Source organism: Emys orbicularis, chromosome 24, assembly GCF_028017835.1.
Source record: "Emys orbicularis isolate rEmyOrb1 chromosome 24, rEmyOrb1.hap1, whole genome shotgun sequence".
Classification (NCBI taxonomy): domain Eukaryota; kingdom Metazoa; phylum Chordata; order Testudines; family Emydidae; genus Emys; species Emys orbicularis.
Window position 1 is genome coordinate 3,257,004 of NC_088706.1, and position 18,744 is coordinate 3,275,747.

The 18,744-nt window shown below is 47.9% G+C and overlaps 1 protein-coding gene across 1 annotated transcript in view; it reads left to right on the top strand.

Moving 5' to 3' along the window:
* The window catches only part of ZFR2 (zinc finger RNA binding protein 2), a 76,580-nt gene that overhangs the window by 46,967 nt on the left and 10,869 nt on the right, over positions 1 to 18,744 (top strand). The window contains exons 9-11 of the mRNA XM_065422178.1: positions 2,087 to 2,206; positions 6,064 to 6,209; positions 9,856 to 9,994. Of these exons, the coding sequence (XP_065278250.1) occupies positions 2,087 to 2,206; positions 6,064 to 6,209; positions 9,856 to 9,994 (405 nt within the window). The remainder of the gene's footprint in view (positions 1 to 2,086; positions 2,207 to 6,063; positions 6,210 to 9,855; positions 9,995 to 18,744) is intronic.

Sequence of the window (18,744 nt, forward strand, 5' to 3'; positions counted from 1 at the left end):
AAGGCCTCACCTCTGCCCCACCTTTTCCCACCCCTGCTCCACCCCTGCCCCTCCTCTTTCCACCCCTCCCCCGAGTGTGCCCATTCCTGCTCTTCCACCCCCACCCCCCCCGTGCCTCCTGCACACCGGGGAACAGTTGTTCTGTGGCATGCAGGAGGCGCTGGGAGTGGGAGCAGTTGATCATCGGGGCCCACGGACCCCCTGGAGTGCCCATGCGGACCCCAGTTTGAGAAATGCTGCCCTACTACTAGATTTCACGGGGGAGACCTGCGTTTTTTAAATTGGGGTCCTGACCCAAAAGGGTGTTGCAGGGGGATCACAAGGTTATTTTAGGGGGGTTGCGGTATTGCCACCCTTTACTTGTATGCTGAATTCCGAGCTGGGCAGCCGGAGAGCAGTGGCTGCAGCCGGGAGCCAGCTCTGAATGCAGAGTCGCCACTAGCAGCAGCGCAGAAGTAAGGAGGGCACGGTATGGTATTGCCACCTTGACTTCTACGCTGTTGCCTTCAGAGCGGGGCGGTCGGACAGTGGCGGCTGAGGGCCCAGCTCTGCAGGCAGCAGCAGTGCAGTGGTAAGAGTAGCAGTACCGCAACTCCCTTCTACAGTAGCCTTGTGATGACCCTCTCCTCCTCCCTTCCCCCCCAACTCCTTTTGGGGTCAGGACCCCCTACAATTACAACACCGTGAAATTTCAGATTTAAATAGCTGATATCATGAAATTTATGATTTTTAAAACCCTATGACTCTGAAATTGACCAAAATGGGTCGTGAATTTGGTAGGACCATATTTATGTATTTTCAACACTGAGCACCCTGAGAAAAATCATGTCGCTCAGTGGTCGGCAACCTTCAGCACGTGACCCATCAGGATAATCTGCTGGCGGGCTGCGAGACATTTTGTTTACGTTGACCGTCCACAGGCACGGCCCCCCGCAGCTCCCAGTGGCCACAGTTCGCTGTTCCCTGCGGCCACTGGGAGCTGCGAGGGGCCGTGCCTGTGGACAGTCAACGTAAACAAAATGCCTCACGGCCCGCCAGTGGATTACCCTGATGGGGGCAGCATGCCGGAGGTTGCTGACCCCTGATCTAGCTGCTGGCTTCATTCTGTGCCCTCCATTTCGTCTGCTGTTGAATTACTGTGGCCCAATTTTCACATCTACATTTGAGCACCCAAATGCAGGATTTAGACAGCCTATTAAGGAGCCCTTGTTTGAGAACTTTGTCTCTGCCCTGCCTACATACAGTTCATGAGGCTGTGCCAAGTATCAAAATTATTTGGTTATGTTAAACTGTTAATGTTTTAATTAGTCTTTAAAATGTTCCCTTGCTCTTGAATCCCCAGTTCTGTAGAATTGGATTGGAAATCAAGATTAAATTTCATCTGTATCACTTCCAGTGAAATTTTGTTTACTTCAGTGTTGTCCTGTTTCCCATCCTTGGTAAGATTATAAACAAATAGGAGATGAACAGCAAACAGTTTTTAAAGTTTAAGAATCATTTATGCCTGGAGCCATGCCACCGTGAGCTGTTCCATGGTTCAGAATCATGAGCTAACAAAGGTTGGGAACATCTTGGTGCTGCAAGAAGTGGTGGTGGTAGTCCTGATTCAGTAGATGATGCTCTTTACTTTGTGTCATTACTGCACTAAAATCCTAACATGGTGCTAAGGTGTGTTGCGCAGCTGGAGAGCCCACATTTCAGATGAGCCATAAAACTGAGATCCTGACCATGTGTGTTCATGAAAGTTGTCATGGTGCTTTTCATAAGTGTTAATCCTAATGTTCAGGTTACATTTCTTTATACATGGGCTTATTCTGGGCCTCCCTAAATTTCTTCTACAGTTTAAATTGGATATTGTATCTTCTCTTCCGGTCCTAAACAGCTATGCAGTGTCACTGTGAGCTATTAAATAGATGCTGCGTCTCACCCAAGAGTTGACTGAATTTTAGTAATGGATAAATGCATATACTTTTAAGTTTGTAAAGTGCCTTAGGCTCCACTGGGATGTAAGGCTCTTCTTAAATGCAAGATAATTTTGTTGCCACAAAAAGTGCCTATAAATATTAAATTACATATTTTATCTCAGGTTCGCAATGATGAAGGAAAAATGATCCGGTTTCACTGTAAGCTCTGCGAGTGCAGTTTCAATGATCCTAATGCCAAGGATATGCACCTGAAGGGGCGTAGGCATCGGCTCCAGTACAAGGTGTGAATGGGAACGTCCTGTCGTGGTGCTGTACAAAGGGACTTAGATGGTAGTGGCTTCACTCTCGACTCCTAAAATAGAAGAAGGGGGAGAAATCAGTAGCTTATTTTGTAAAAAGCTTTTTCTAAATATAAGAAGGATTCTATCAGATGTAAAAGCAAATGGAATGAGTCCAGAAAAATTTCTTGCAAACATTTTTTCCACCAAGAATTGTCCTCTTCCAGATTCTCAGCTCTTACTATATTTAGCATCTCTGACTGAAAACTTTAATCTTCTTTTCATAAAAATATAAAGGAAACGACCATAGATGGATGTTCAGTGCAGATAACTTAATGAAGGTGGTAACTGATCTGAGTAGATTTTTGTTGTAGGAAATAAATGTTTTCCAGCATCTTGTTAGACTTACTATTTGTTAAGTGCTAAGTTTCAAAACTAGTGTAAAATGAAACTAGATCTTGCATGTCTGAATGGAGATTTTCAAAACACAACTTTGACCGTTTGTTTTGTATTTCATCTGGATGAAATTCTTGCTTTCTAAAAGAATAAAATAATATTGTATGAAGTCAAGTTAAATTACCAATTCAGCCTGTTCTCAGACATCCTGCTGGAATATGTTAACTCTAGAAAAGACGATTCCTAATGCTTTTTTTTTTTCCCAATTAGTAAATAGTTATACAAAAATTTCTGAGAATTATCCAATAGAACTAATTCCTGATCCCTCTCCCTTCCCTATTGCTAATAGTTTCTTGAAGAGAGTAGCCATACCATCTCTCTCCCTCAGAGCAATTGTCTGGAATGAGTGTCTCCTCTTTCTGCCTTTAAGTGGGGCAGTAAACCAATTAGACATCCTTTTACAAGGAATATTGCAGTTCAGGCACCTGAAGCAGTGTGGCCAACAATTTGCAGCTTCCCAGCACTAATTCAAAATGGATTGGTCAATAGCAAAATTAGTCTTGCATAGCTATTTGGACATATATGAAGGTGCTTAGTGATACTCTCTTCCAGGGAGGAGAGGGAAAGATCTTGTGGTCACTGGAGGTAACTTTAAAATCAGTAGTTAAAGATACTTATTCAGAGACTAACTGCTGAATTTCCATCTCAGCCATTTACTCCCATGATATTAAATGACAAGGCTACTTATACTCTCCATGCTTGCTCATCCCAGCAGGAGGTATTGCAAATGGGCTGTTGCTCCTGACTGTTTCCTCCTCCTTTAGTGAATGGCAGTCACTTTGCAAGCTTCATGTTACTGCCAAGGCCACAGTCACCCATTATTCTTATTCATTTAAACAAACCCAGCAGAATCTGGTTTCCATGGAAGGAGCAAATTTTATTCAGAAACAGCCATTTAATGTCAAAAGGAATGTATCAAAAGCAAATGTATATTGAGTGTGGTGGGGTTTTTTGTCCCATTATTAATATTATGGCATTGAGTCAAGTTTCCGCATGCTCAGTCCATCGTTGGTAGCAGCTCTTCCCAAACCTGTTGTCACAAAAGAATTAGCTTTTGGTAAGGCTGACTTCCTAACAATCGGTGCCTTCTGTTCCAAAGACGACAATGGATTGCTATACTAAAGTTCTTGAAGTTGTAAGTAAGTGGCCAGTAGATGGTGACCTTGATTGGTATTTCATGAAATGGAGTAATGTATTTCATGAAATGGAGTAATTGTAGAAGACTATCCCACCTCTACTTAACCATCCTGCACTGTAATCCAGGGAGTGATGTTATAGTACAAATTAACCATGAACCAGTGGACATGCCTGGGATTGATTTATTGTGTTTAATGACAAATCAGTTATTGGAATTATTAATGTGAAGCCAAAGTTGTTGCACAGACCACAAAGAATTGAATCCATCAAACTCAATTTGACTTTGGCAATTCAAGTGTCAGTGAATACAGTCACTGTTTATAGGCTTAAGTCATTTGGTGGGTCTGAGTTCCTTATATCAGGATTCATCTTCACCATTTTAACTTCTTTCTTTTATTGGTTGACCTTAACATTGCACTTAAGCACTGATTGGCACAGCTCTGTTTTAGGAGTATTTTTAGCGAACACACAGCATTTTACAAGCTTTGCAAGCGCTATATGTTACAATATGTTGGGGGTGGTAAACACCACTTAAATCCAGAACAGAGGGACCTAAAAAGCATATTTTAAAATTCTTAGGTTAAAACCTCCTTAGGCTATCTTCAGTTGGTCTCTTTCAACGGCAAAGCATATTTGACTATTGACCAATCGGTACATAGAGTATATTTTGTCATCTGGGCCTGTTCCAACTCCTGTTGAAATAACATTTCTTGGAAGCAAGTTTTAGGCTCTTTAGATCATTACCACCCCAAATTGTCCATTCCAACAAACAGAAATTGTTTTGAAGTCGTGCCATTGGTTAAGTCCAGAACTGGCCAATTCTTCTCTTACCAACATTTTGAAGCCTACAGAGAGTAAAAATATTTTGCCTTTTCATTCAAAAGTAACGAGCAGATTGCTCATTTACATTGACTGTTAGCAAGACTTTAAAAAGCTCTGAGATGAAAAAACGTTCTGGTTGCCTATCCACATTTTTTTTCTCTATTTTCAGTTGCTCATGCTTTAATCAGTCAAGGCCCTTTAGATGAGAACATGAGTTCTGTTTGCTAAGTGTTCACCTGTTCCTGCTACTTGTTCTTCGACTGAAATGACCACTTTCGTTTGCGCATAAGCATGCATGCATCCGATGAAGTGGGTTTTAGCCCACGAAAGCTTATACTCAAATAAATTTGTTAGTCTCTAAGGTGCCACAAGTACTCCTGTTCTTTTTGCTGATACAGACTAACACAGCTACCACTCTGAAACCTGTCACTTTTGTTTGTAGCATCTCTTCCACTACCAGCAAATGCAACATCACAAACATTTGGTTGCTGTGGAAATGTTGCAAACAGCATTGATTTAAGATAAGAAACAGCAGAAAATAAAGAACTCATGTCCCATATTCAAGCAGATACACCTCTACCCCTATATAACGCTGTCCTCGGGAGCCAAAAAATCTTACCGCGTTATAGGTGAAACCACGTTATATCAAACTTGCTTTGATCTGCCGGAGTGCACAGCCCCCCTCCCCCGGAGCACTGCTTTACCGCATTATATCCGAATTTGTGTTATATCGGGGTAGAGGTGTATTTCTAATTTCAATGAGGCTGCATTAATATGAAGTCAGATTAGAAGAATTATTCTCAGAACATTGAAATGTACTTAATATTATCCCTGGGTTAGACCTTTGAATATCGCTTTTGAAACATCTCAGGTTCAAAGCTTGGGTTTATGTGAAGCTGGAGACTTGGTCCCAGATTTTCAAACCTGAGTATTTCCATTTTGGGCTCCCTATTTAAGACACCTCGGGCCTGATTTCAGTGGTGCTGAGTACCCATAAACTCCAGTTTACTTCATTGGGAGTTGCGGATGCTCATCTCTGAAAGTCAGGCCACTTTTATTTAGGTGTTTAATTTTAGACATCAACGTTTTTAAAAGTTGCTCTTGGGTTTTACGCTCTGTCTTAAATCTGTTTTGGATAGGTCTTTTTAGCAATTGATGCTGGGAGCTGGAATCGTTTACAAAGAGGCTTCCTTGTTCTGGCGGTAGGGGTTTAAGTGTGTGGTACACCTCCCCATGGCTATTTCTCTTAATTAAGAAATGGTACAAATGATCCTTATACAACATGCCATCAAACAGTATCTAAAAACCCAAGTGTAGTGTCAGGTTTATTAGTAACACTTTAATTATGGGACTACAGTAGTAGACTTTTTTTAAATATTGATACTCTACTAGCTTTGTGGTAATGCTTTTAAGATTGTCTAAAATGTGTTGTAACTTCCTTGTAGAAGAAAGTAAACCCAGATCTACCAGTTGAGATCAAGCCCAGTAACCGAGCTCGGAAAATGCACGAGGAGAAGATGAAAAAGCAGAAACAGAAGGATATGATAAAGAGACGCAGAGAGGAAGAGCAGCGTTGGCATATGGAAATGAGGCGAGTCCTCCATTGGAGATCACTTTCACAGAAATGCGGATTTTATGGGATATGGCAGGATTCATACTTTCGTGTTAATTCACATCGTCCATTGAGTTTTGCTAGTGCAAGGGCTCTCAATCTGTGGGTCAGGATCTTGAAGGTGGTCACAGATCTGTTCTTCTTCCCTGTCTGTGCAACTGCTTTCTTGCTTAGCCACTTGCACGTTTTCTTCTTGAGATGCCAGAAAAACCCATGTGTTGACTTCTGTAGTGACAAAGGAACTGTTGCAAAGGATTCTGGGCATATTTGAGGAAAACTGGTTGTGAAAGCCTTAATGGATGGGAGATAGGCAAAGTAGTCGAATTGTTTATAGAGTTGTAGGAAGTAAAAGGTTGAAAAGCCCTGCCATAATAGAAAAGCTTATGATCGGACAGGAGTCTAAAGATGCTTTAGAGCTGTATCATCCAACACCATTGCCTCTACATAGGGAAAGTGAAGGCAGATGTGTTATCTTGTTCTCGCTGGCTGGTACTTTGCCCTTGCTCTAACTGAACAGCATTTGAAGGGAAGGATGTAGGCCTGTTTTTACAGTAAAGTGTTTGAAAGCAATGGAAGTTGAAGGAATTAGATGTTGGCTCATATTTTGCACTCACTTCTCTAGAGCAGGGATTCCCAAACTTTTTTCCCTGAGGCTCACCTGTGCAGCTGAAATAGGCACTACAGCCCACTATTAACATGCATCTGTCAGGGAGAGAGGGGTCCTGCGAGGCGTGCGTGGCCCCTCACCTCAGCAGGGACCAGGGCCAGCAAGAGGGCAGAGGGGCCAGGCAGGTGCTACAGCCAGCTCCCGCCGACACCCTCCACCTCAGCAGCCCGCCGAGTGCCTTGAGCTCGTCACCTGGCAGCCCTGCCCCAGTCATCCACCCAGCACCCTAGCATGCCGCACAGGCACCCAGGGCTGGCCTTAGGGAAAATGGTGCCCTGGGCGAACTTGTATTTTGGCACCTCTGGACCTCGCTGCCTCCCTGGGCTTCCCTCCTTGACCCCACTGTTCTTCCTCCCCTCCCCCCTTTGCCCTGTGCTCCCTTCCATGTCCTCGCATCCTAGATCTGCCCCGTTCCTTACCTCTTGACCACGGCAGCTGGAAAATGGCAGCTGCTGGCTGGGCGGCCTCCAACTCCGCCCAGGGCGGACCACCTGGGACTGTGTCGCGGACCACATTTGGGCTGTGGCCCACAGTTTGAGAACCACTGCAGTAGAGCACTAAGTGGAGTGGGAAGATGGATAGCTTTTGTAATGCCTCAGAGTACATACTGTATGTGCTCCGTGCCCTCTTTTTCTCCCCACCATACCCAAGCCCCATTAAGTATTAGCAGATAGTGGGCATATGGCACTGGCAGTGCCACACCCAGCTGGCGGATGCCTCTAGATATTCCTGTGTAATGCATTTTGCATAGAATGGGTAGAAAAGGCTCCTTAAACTTTTCTCTGTTTATCATCCATTCTTTGCAGAATCTTAACCTATTAATAATTCATTTAACTCTCACTGATATGCACTCCTCTCTGGTGTGAAATACAGCAGCTGTTTAAACAATACACAGCAGAGCTAGGGCAGGAAATGAGAAGATCAGCAATCTCCAATTCTGATTCTGGCTGCTTACACAGTTCAATCAAATGTGTTAATTTTCTTCATATTCTCCAGATGCACTCTTGCTAACCTGATCACAAATAACCATTAGAAGTTATTTGTTAACTTACATATAGCATCATAGGCTTTTCCTGGTCAGAGGACAATGACTGTTTTGAGCCCAGAAGTACTTTAATACAGCAGTGCACAGACAATCCAGGAAGTTTTTGGAGAGTGTTGGGGACAGCTTCCTGGTACAAGTGCTGGAGGAACCAACTAGGGGCCGTGCTCCTCTTGACCTGCTGCTTACAAACAGGGAAGAATTGGTAGGGGAAGTAGAAGTGGGTGGCAACCTAGGCAGCAGAGACCATGAGATGGTTGAGTTCAGGATCCTGACAAAAGGAAGAAAGGAGAGTAGCAAAATACGGACCCTGGACTTCAGAAAAGCAGACTTTGACTCCCTCAGGGAATTGATGGGCAGGATCTCCTGGGAAGCTAATATGAGGGGGGAAGGAGTTCAGGAAAGCTGGCTGTATTTTAAAGAAGCCTTATTGAGGGCTCAGGAACAAACAATCCCGAAGTGCAGAAAGAATAGCAAATATGGCAGGCGACCAGCTTGGCTTAACAGTGAAATCTTCGGTGAGCTTAAACTCAGAAAGGAAGCTTACAAGAAGTGGAAACTTGGACAGATGACTAGGGAGGAGTATAAAAATATTGATAGAGCATGCAGGGGTGTAATCAAGAAGGCCAAGGCAGAACTGGAATTGCAGCTAGCAAGTGATGTGAAGGGTAATAAGAAGGGTTTCTACAGGTATGTTAGCAACAAGAAGGTGGTCAGGGAAAGTGTGGGACCCTTACTGAATGAGGGAGACAACATAGTGACAGATGATGTGGAAACAGCTGAAGTACTCAATGCTTTTTTTGCCTCGGTCTTCACAGACAAGGTCAGCTCCCAGACTACTGCACTGGGCAACACAGTATGGGGAGGAGGTGAGCACCCCTCAGTAGTGAAAGAACTGGTTAAGGACTATTTAGAAAAGCTGGATGTGCACAAGTCCATGGGTCCACATCTAATGCATCCAAGGGTGCTGGGGGAGTTGGCTGATGTGATTGCAGAGCCATTGGCCATTATCTTTGAAAATTCATGGCAATCGGGGGAGGTCCCGAACAATTGGAAAAAGGCAAATATAGTGCCCATATTTAAAAAAGGGAAGAAAGAGAACCCGGGGAACTACAGACCGGTCAGCCTCACTTCAGTCCCCGGCACAATCATGGAGCAGGTATACAGGGAATCCATTTTGAAGCACTTGGAGGAGAGGAAGGTGATCAGGAACAGTCAACATGGATTCACCCAAGGGCAAGTCATGCCTGACCAACCTGATTGCCTTCTATGATGAGATAACTGACTCTGTGAATATGGGGAAAGCGGTGGATGTGATATATCTTGACTCTATTCAACACTGGTGAGGCCACACCTGGAGTATTGCGTCCAGTTTTGGTCCCTCCCACCACAGAAGGGATGTAGACAAATTGGAGAGAGTCCAGCGGAGGGCAACGAAAATGGTCAGGCGGCTGGGGCACATGACTTACGAGGAGAGGCTGAGGGAACTGGGCTTGTTTAGTCTGCAGAAGAGAAGAGTGAGGGGAGAACTACCTGAAGGGGGGTTCCAAAGAGGATGGAGCTAGGCTGTTCTCTGTGGTGGCAGATGACAGAGCAAGAAGCAATGGTCTCAAGTTGCAGTGGAGGAGGTCTAGTTTGGATATTAGGAAACACTATTTCACTAGAAAGGTGGTGAAGCACTGGAATGGGTTCCCTAGGGAGGTGGTGGAATCTCCATCCTTAGAGGTTTTTAAGGCCCAGCTTGACAAAGCCCTGGCTGGGATGATTTAGTTGGTGTTGGTCCTGCTTTGAGCAGGGGATTGGACTAGATGACCGCCTGAGGTCTCTTCCAACCCCAAGATTCTATGATTCTAATGCAGTTCATCTTTGCTTGATGTAACTGTACTACCTTTTTTAAAAAATCTCTTTCCATTCAGGCGCTATGAAGAGGAAATGTACTGGCGGCGGGTAGAGGAAGAGCAGTTATACTGGGAAGAGCAGCGGCGTCGGATGGCTGCAGACTGGCATCCACCCCCACTTATGGGCAGACCTGGCATGCCAGTTCCTCCTCTCTTGGTGGGTAACCCTTGATTCAGTTCCTGGAAGGAGAAATGTGAAAGTCGGACATCTTTAAACTCTGTTTCAAGGCTAGAATGTGTGTTCCCTTGTGTATTCTTTGAGTATTGCAGGATTAATCTTATGGGTCTCCTAAAAACCCATCACCAGAATTTGGAATTGGTAATGGACACAGATTAACTCTTTTAGTTGGTTGCAGCATTTTCGACAAATTCATGTTTGAAATGTTGGACTGCTTGGCAGGGTAAATATATAAACTTCAGATTACTAACTTGTTGTTTATACTATGCAGCCCGAAGGGTACGATTTGCCTGCCCTGTCCTTATGTTCAGCAACAAAATGCCACTTGAAAACAGTTCATAGATTCATAGATTCTAGGACTGGAAGGGACCTCGAGAGGTCATCGAGTCCAGTCTCCTGCCTGCATGGCAGGACCAAATACTGTCTAGACCATCCCTGACAGACATTTATCTAACCTACTCTTAAATATCTCCAGAGATGGAGATTCCACAACCTCCCTAGGCAATTTATTCCAGTGTTTAACCACCCTGACAGTTGGGAACTTTTTCCTAATGTCCAACCTAGACCTCCCTTGCTGCAGTTTAAGCCCATTGCTTCTTGTTCTATTCTTAGAGGCTAAGGTGAACAAGTTTTCTCCCTCCTTCATATGACACCCCCTTAGATACCTGAAAACTGCTATCATGTCCCCTCTCAGTCTTCTCTTCTCCAAACTAGTTGTGTCCTCTTAACCCCCTATGCCTAAATTCTTACGCCTTTTCAATTTTTATCACACCTAGGCTTGGTCTACACTTACCCCCCAATTCGAACTAAGGTACGCAACTTCAGCTACGTGAATAACGTAGCTGAAGTTCGAAGTACCTTAGTTCGAACTTACCTCAGTCCACACGCGGCAGGCAGGCTCCCCTGTCGACGCCGCGGTTCCCCCGTCGACGCCGCGGTACTCCTCTCATCTAGCTGGAGTACCGCAGTCGACGGCGATCACTTCCTGGTTCGACTTATCGCGTCCAGACAAGACGCGATAAGTCGAACCCAGAACTTTGATTCCCAGCCGCCGAACTAGCGGCTGGGTGTAGACATACCCCTACATTCTGCGTATCTTCCCCTCCACCCATTTGTGCCCTGCACCCAGACACTCACCCTTTCCTTTAAAATCCTTATTTTATATCAGGGCAAGAGATCACCACGTGATTGCGCATGTGCGCACACACCCCCACTTGAGATCTGCTGCAAGAATTCCATATGGCAGTGCCCTACCTGGACTTGAGTGGGTGGTGCATTACAGTAGCAGGAGATAAAATATGCATGTGTGAAAATTCACTTTTTAAATTAGAAAAATTACTAGCCAGCCTTGCTAAATACTTTGTAATGTAATCTGTCTGTACGTTTACACATGTCCCATTTATGTGCAGGTTACTAAAGTGATGGTTGTCACATACAAAACCCCTGTACAGTGAGCTGCATTTTCTTCTTACACTTTCCTAGTCCTTTTCAAACCATTTAACAAGCATTTTTCAGGCAGTCTGACCTGGAGGTCAGATTCCTTTTTGTTTGATTCTCTGAGGCAGGCTGTAGTAAATGGGGGTTTTTGTTGTAAACATAAGCATATAGCTCTAGACTGGCCTTTCCACCACAATAGATGCTCTTTTTCCTGCCCTCAGTGACCACTTCCATTTAACCATACTATTCCTTTACTTTTTAAGGTTGCGTCTATATTAGTGCACCTCTCATGGAACCTTATTTATCTTAATCACTGGAACCTGGGAGGCTTATTTACAGCTCTCACTGAATCTTCTTAGACTAATCTGTCTATACTGACTGGGCCAAACCTCTAGGTATGAGGTATGGTGTCACTCTGTGCCAAGCCACCTGATATATTTTTAAAAAGAGATTTTTACAGAGTGCCACATGTGGGGATCTGATTAGTGATTGGTTCTATACTCACTGCTGGGATTGGGAGGTCTTTATAGTCAATGTGAATACAGCATAACTTGAGAAAGCTGGCTAGGAAAACGCATGAGATTGCTCATTAACCGCTGCAGCTGGAGAACTTGGAAAATCACTTGTTAGTATAAATTTAAGCTCCCTCTACTAATGTCTTGGTCCTGCTCCTGTGCCATATACTAATCATCCTGCAACTGCATCGAGCCTTTCATCCAAATGAAGCTTCAAATCCCCCTACTTTTACAAATTCACTGATGTAGCACTCATATTAGTTATCTTGCGCAGCATTGAAACATACCCTCCTCTAGGTTGGAACATGACAACGGTTCAGTGCATAACAATGCTGCACAACACTTCAGGATAGGAAGTGAAAAATATCTTATCCTGTTGAAATTACAGAGGTAATTGAGGGAGGGAGAATGTAACTACCGAAATTGGAATTTGATCTGGCCACAGGGCACAGATGGTGCTGTGGATTCATTACATGTGGTCAGGACATTCGCTTTTAAAGTCTGATTTACAAAACTTCACCTCCTGGAATCCAGCAACCCGAAACGCTGTGACGGAGCATTAGTGTAATACTAATTCAGAGGGCAGAACACCGCCTATTGAGCCTCACTTTCTGCAGCAGCTAAGTTTTTCCCTACTGCTTTTCTAGCCTGACCCTTTGAGACTCGACAAAATTCCAGTTGCTTGCTGGAATTTCTTTGCTTTAATTGTTTTCACATAGTCTTCTGCATCTGTTCATGTAGTTATGAGCGTGTATAGGATGTCTACTAGTGATGGCATTGCTAAGAATTTTTTTCATTCTTCGAGTGCTTGCTCATGTCAATTCCATTCTAGGTGTGGGCGCGCCCATGTGCGCGGCCATCGGAGATTTTTGCCTTACATTTTTTGCTGTGGCGCCTCCTGGAGTGCTGCGCTTATGCCGCGGTATATCAGGCGTCGCCGGCCCTGCACCCTCCCAGTTCTTTCTTACTGCCTGTGGTGGTCAGTCAGAGCGCCTCTGTCCCTTGCTTCGCAAGTGGCCATCAGTTCCTTTCCTGTTTTAGCCTTGTTGTAAATAGTTCTATTGTTTTTTAGTAGATAAGTAGCTGTTAAGTGTTCAGTTAGTGTGGGTCCCAGTGGGGACTTTGCCCCGGGTGGGGCATGCCCCGTTCTCTGGGTTTTAAGCCCTGCTCCCCATGTAACAGGCCTATGCCTGTTAGTGACCCTCACGATGGTTGTCTACAGTGCCTCGGGGAGTTCCACATGAAGGAGCATTGTCGCATCTGCAAGAACTTTCGTCCTCGGACACAGAGGGAACGCAACATACGTCTGAGGGGCCTCCTGATGCAGGCGGCCCTGCGCCCAGTTTCGGAGCCAGCTGGGCCCCAAATGGCACTCAGCGCTTCGGCCTCAGTGCATAGCGCACCTCTGGCACCGGACTCCTCCTGGCAAAAGCGCGGTGGGCAAAGGACCCTGTTCAGGCCTTATGCCCACTCCGGACCTACACAAGGGCTCTGCCTTGGGGAGTTCTTCCCTTCAAAAAGACCTGCCACCGACTCTGGGGAGGGGTACAGGGTCCAAGCTGACAGTGCAGTCGATGCCCGCTCAGCTCTCGGCGCCTGCAGAGCCAAGAGAGCTCCCACCACAGCCGGCTCTGCGTTCGGTGATGGAATTAGCTAAGGCTCCCCCAAAGGGCAAGCCCGCCAGTAAGGCCTCACACAAGTCGAGCGAGCGCCACTGGTCTCCAGAGCCAAGGCAGAGCCCTAGGTCGCCACACTCTTGGTCTCGGCGGCCCAGGTCTCTGACCCGTCATTACCAAGCATCGGTACCATGTTCCCAGTCCTCATCTTCACGCCAGAGCTCTCCCAAGCATAGACGATCTCCCTGGTACCAGTCCGAGTCACGCCGTTGGTCGCCGAGACCTCGAGGCCGCTCCCCAACACGATGACACTCTCCCTACTCCCAGCACGCTCCCAGCACTGGTCGTTGGTAGCCGCCAGACCTAGGCCTGGCCATGGTCACTGGAGGGCGACGACTTCTCTGGATCCGAGGCACAGTTCAGCCCCTTGCCGAGGAACTTCTTGACCTCCTGAACGAGGAGATGCTCATGAGGGTCCCTGAAGAGGGATGGGGAAAAGGGGGGACAGGCCCCTCCAGAGTTAGCGCACCGGGCGATTTTAAGGAGCATCAGGTGCTGCTCCGTAGGGTGGCTTTGAACTTGGGCCTCAAGGCAGAGGAGATGGAGGAGCAGGCGGACACATTGTTCAATGTGCTTTTGGTGGCCACCCCAGCCCAGGTCGCACTCCAGGTACATGAGGGGCTCCTGGACATTGCCACGTCCATCTGGCAAACTCGTCCTCTATTCCGTCCATGTCTAAAAGAGCGGAGAAGTAGTACTTCGTCCCTGCGAAAGGGTTCAAGTACTTGACCAACGATCCCGGTGGCGGGTGGTTGTATATGTCAATGGCCAACGAGAAAGATAAGCAGGGCCCCACCAGTTCCACCCCTAAAAATAAAGATGCTAAGAGGTTGGACTTGTTTGGTCGCAAGATTTATTCTATGGCCAGCCTCCAGTTTCGGGTGGCGGACCACCACACCCTCTTGGGCCATTACAATTTTAACTTATGGGACTCCCTACTCAAGTTCAAAGACTTCATGCCCCAGGAGGTGGCCCAGGAGTTTGCAACTCTGGTGGAGGAAGGCACCGTGGCGGCTTGGTGCTCCCTCCAAATGACCTGGGATGCGGCCGATTCAGCTGCCCGGGTGGTTGCCTCAGCGGTGGTTATGAGGCACAGTTCCTGGCTCCAGACCGCAGGCCTGTCCCAGGAGATGCAGGCCTTTATTCAGGACCTCCCATTTGATGGTGTAGGTCTGTTCTCTGACCAGACGTACACGCAGCTGTACGGCCTTAAGGACACACGGGTGACTCTCCGCTCTCTGGGTATGCATACTCCTCAGGTGTCGAGACAGCCGTTCCAACCTCCACCACCTCCACGACAGTGGCAGCCTCATCATGGACCTACAAGAAAGCGGGACACTGGGTTTAGCCACCACTGCCACTTGTTGTCCCACTCCCCTGCACAGCCTGGCCCGGTGAAGCACCAAGGAGGTCAGAAGCACTCATTTTGAGGGTGTGCCTGGGAGCGACGCACCAGCCATCTGTCTGGATCCGTCCCACCCTTTTCTTGACCTCCTCTCCCCTTATTGTTTGGCATGGTCCAGGGTTACTTCGGACCACTGGGTCCTGGACGTAATCGCTGGGGGCTATACCCTGCAATTCTTGGTCAACTTGCCTTCCTGCCCCCGTTCTTCCCTGTCCCCCCTTTTCCCCATCCCTCTTCAGGGACCCTTCTCATGAGCATCTCCTCGTTCAGGAGGTCAAGAAGTTCCTGGGCTTGGGGGCTGTGGAGGAGGTTCCTCAGGACATGGAAAGAAGAGGCTTCTACTCTTGTTACTTCCTAATCCCAAAGTCCAAAGTGGGCCTCAGACCCATCCTGGACCTGCATGGCCTCAAGAAGTCACTCAAGAAGTTGAAGTTCCGCATGGTCTCCCTGGCCTCCATCATCTGTTCCCTGCATCCAGGGGACTGGTACGCACTCTCGACTTAAAGGATGCATACTTCCATGTCTCCATATTCCTGGGACACAGACGGTTCCTGTGCTTCATTGTGGCCGGGCAGCACTTTCAGTTCACGTTCCTACCTTTTGGCCTGTCCTCGGCCCCCAGGGTGTTAGCGAAATGCATGGCGCCAGTGGCGGCTTACCTCAGGCGTCGCCGGGGTGTGTGTGTCCAGATCTTTTTGTATCTCAATGACTGGCTCATCAAGGGCAGGTACAAAGGAGCTTCGATCTGGTGCGTTCCACCTGCAGCGACCTGGGCCTGTTGATAAACGCAGAAAAGTCCACGTTAACGCCAGTCCAATGCATAGAGTTTATCGGAGCGGTCCTCGACTCCACACGAGCCAGGGCCTTCCATCCCGAAACACGTTTTCAGGCCATAGCGGGCTTAATCCCCCACATGCAAGCCCACCCGCTCACTACAGCCCACCTGTGTCTGTGACTGTTGGGCCACATGCACATACGTGGTCAGCCATGCCCTTCTTCATATGAGACCTCTGCAAACGTGGCTGTCCTTGGTTTACATTCTCAGCAGGCACCTCCTAGACCGAGTAGTCACAGTAACAGTCCATATCCTGCTGTCGTTGGCCAGGTGGCGGAACCCCAAGTTGGTGCTCCAAGGAGTTCCCTTTGCGTCCCTGACCCCATTGCTCACCCTGATCTTGGATACTTCGCATCTGGGATGGGGAGCCCACCTGGGCAAGCTCATAAGAAACGTAAGAACATAAGAATGTCCATACTGGGTCAGACCAAAGGTCCATCCAGCCCAGTATCCTGTCTACTGTCAGTGGCCAATGCCAGGTGCCCCAGAGGGAGTGAACGTAACAGGTAATGATCAAGTGATCTCTCTCCTGCCATCCATCTCCACCCTCTGACAAACAGAGGCTAGGGACACCATGCCTTACCCATCCTGGCTAATCGCCATTAACAAACTTAACCTCCATGAATTTATCTAGTTCTCTTTTAAACCCTGTTATAGTCCTAGCCTTCACAACCTCCTCGGGCAAGGAGTTCCACAGGTTGACTGTGTGCTGTGTGAAGAACTTCCTTTTATTTGTTTTAAACCTCAACATCCCGGGTCATTGGTTACAATCCAGCCTGGCCCTCCACATCAATGTAAGGGAGCTCAGGGCGGTTCGACTGGCCTGACAGGCTCTCTTGCCCCATCTGAAGGGCAACGTGGTACAGTCCTGACGGACAATACCGCCACGGTATATTACATCAACTGGCAGGGCGACACCAGGTCTTCAGCCCTTTGTCAATAAGCGCTCAGCCTCTGGGACTTTTGCGTGAGGAACGCCATTCACCTGGTGGCCGCCCATCTGCCAGGGGCCAAAAATGTCTTGGTGGATGGCCTCAGCAGAATCCTGTCATCTTGCCGTGAAGGCTCGCTCCATCCGGAGGTAGTCAGCCTGATCTTCTGCAGGTGGGGGATTCCCCAGGTGGACCTGTTTGCGTCCAGGCAGGAAGTGCCATGTGTTCTGCTCTTTGCAGAGCACGGACAAGGGCTCCCTGTCAGATGCCTTCCTGATCTTGTGGCCTGGAGCACTGACGTACGCCTTCCCGCCCATGCCCTTGATCCACAGGATCCTCCTGAAGGTGAAGCAAGACAAGGCCAAGGTCATCCCTGTAGCCTTGTCAGCACTGGTTCGGCATGCTGCTGAGTCTGTTGGCAGCCACCCCCCTGCAGCAGCCTCTTCGACCAGATCTGCTGTCCCAGAACCATGACAATCTGCTGCACCCAAACCTGGCGGCGCTGCACTTGACAACCTGGCTGCTGCGCGGGTGAGTGGAGAGGAACGACAGTGTTCCGCCGGTGGCCAGCAAGTCCTGCTGGGCAGCAGGAAGCCTTCCACCCGAGCTACCTATGTGACTAAGTGGAAGCAATTTGCGTGTTGGGCCTCGGATTGTCACATCTGTGTGGAGGAGGCCCCACTGCAGGACATCCTGGTCTATCTGCTGCACCTAACGCTCCAGGGCCTGTCGCTGTCTTCGGTCAAGGTGCACCTGGTGGCCATTTTGGCGTTCCATTCTCCATTTCAAGGCAGGTCGGTCTTCACCCACCCTATGACGGCACAGTTTCTGAAGGGCCTGGAGTGCCTCTACCCACATGTTCGGGATCCAGTACCCCCTTGGGACCTGAATCTTGTGCTGTCACCGCTCATGGGTCCCCCCTTCAAGCCTCTAGCTTCCTGCTCTCTCCTGCTTCTCTCCTGGAAGGTTTCCTTCCTAGTCGCCATAACTTCAGCCTGTCGAGTGTCCGAAATCAGAGTGCTAACGTCTGAACCACCTTACGTGGCCTTCTATAAGGACAAGGTTCAGCTGCGTCTGCACCCGGCCTTTCTGTCCAAGGTCGTCTCCTAGTTCCATATTGGTCAAGACATATGCTTGCTGGTCCTCTGTCCTAAGCTCCACGAGACAGATGAGGAATGCAGTTTGCATACCCTGGATGTCAAACGTGCTCTGGCCTTCTACATAGACAGAATGAAGCTGTTCTGTAAGTCTACGCAGCTGTTTGTGGCAATTGCAGACAGGATGAAAGGTTGCCCTGTGTCTCCCCAAAGAATATCATTGTGGATCACGGCCTGTATCCGCTACTGGTACAAGCTAAGGAACATGCCCCCCGCCGCCGATAGTGATGGCTCGCTCGATTAGGGCGCAGGCGTCTTTGGCAGCCTTCCTTTCTCAGGTGCCGATCCAGGAGATCTGTCTGGCTGTGACCTGGTCATCTGTCCACACATTCGCTTCACACTGTGCATTGACCCAGTAAGCTCAGAATGTCGCTGGCTTCAGCAGAGCTGTGCTACAAGCTGCATGACGGGGAACTCTGGGCCCACCTCTGTTGATACTGCTTGTGAGTCACCTAGAATGGAATCGACATGAGCAAGCACTCGAAGAAGAAGAAAAAACAGTTACCTACCTTTCGTAACTGTGGTTCTTCAAGATGTGTTGCTCATGTCTATTCCATTACCCGCCCTCCTGCCCCTCTGTCAGAATGTCGGCAAGAAGGAACTGAGACGGCGCAGGGCTGGTGGTGCCTGATATACCGCGGCATGAGCGCGGCACTCTAGGGGGCACCACCGCCGGCCCTATGGATACCGTTAAGGCAAAAATCTCCTCTGACTGCACACGTAGGCGCGCGCACACCTAGAATGGAATGGACCTGAGCAACGCATCTCGAAG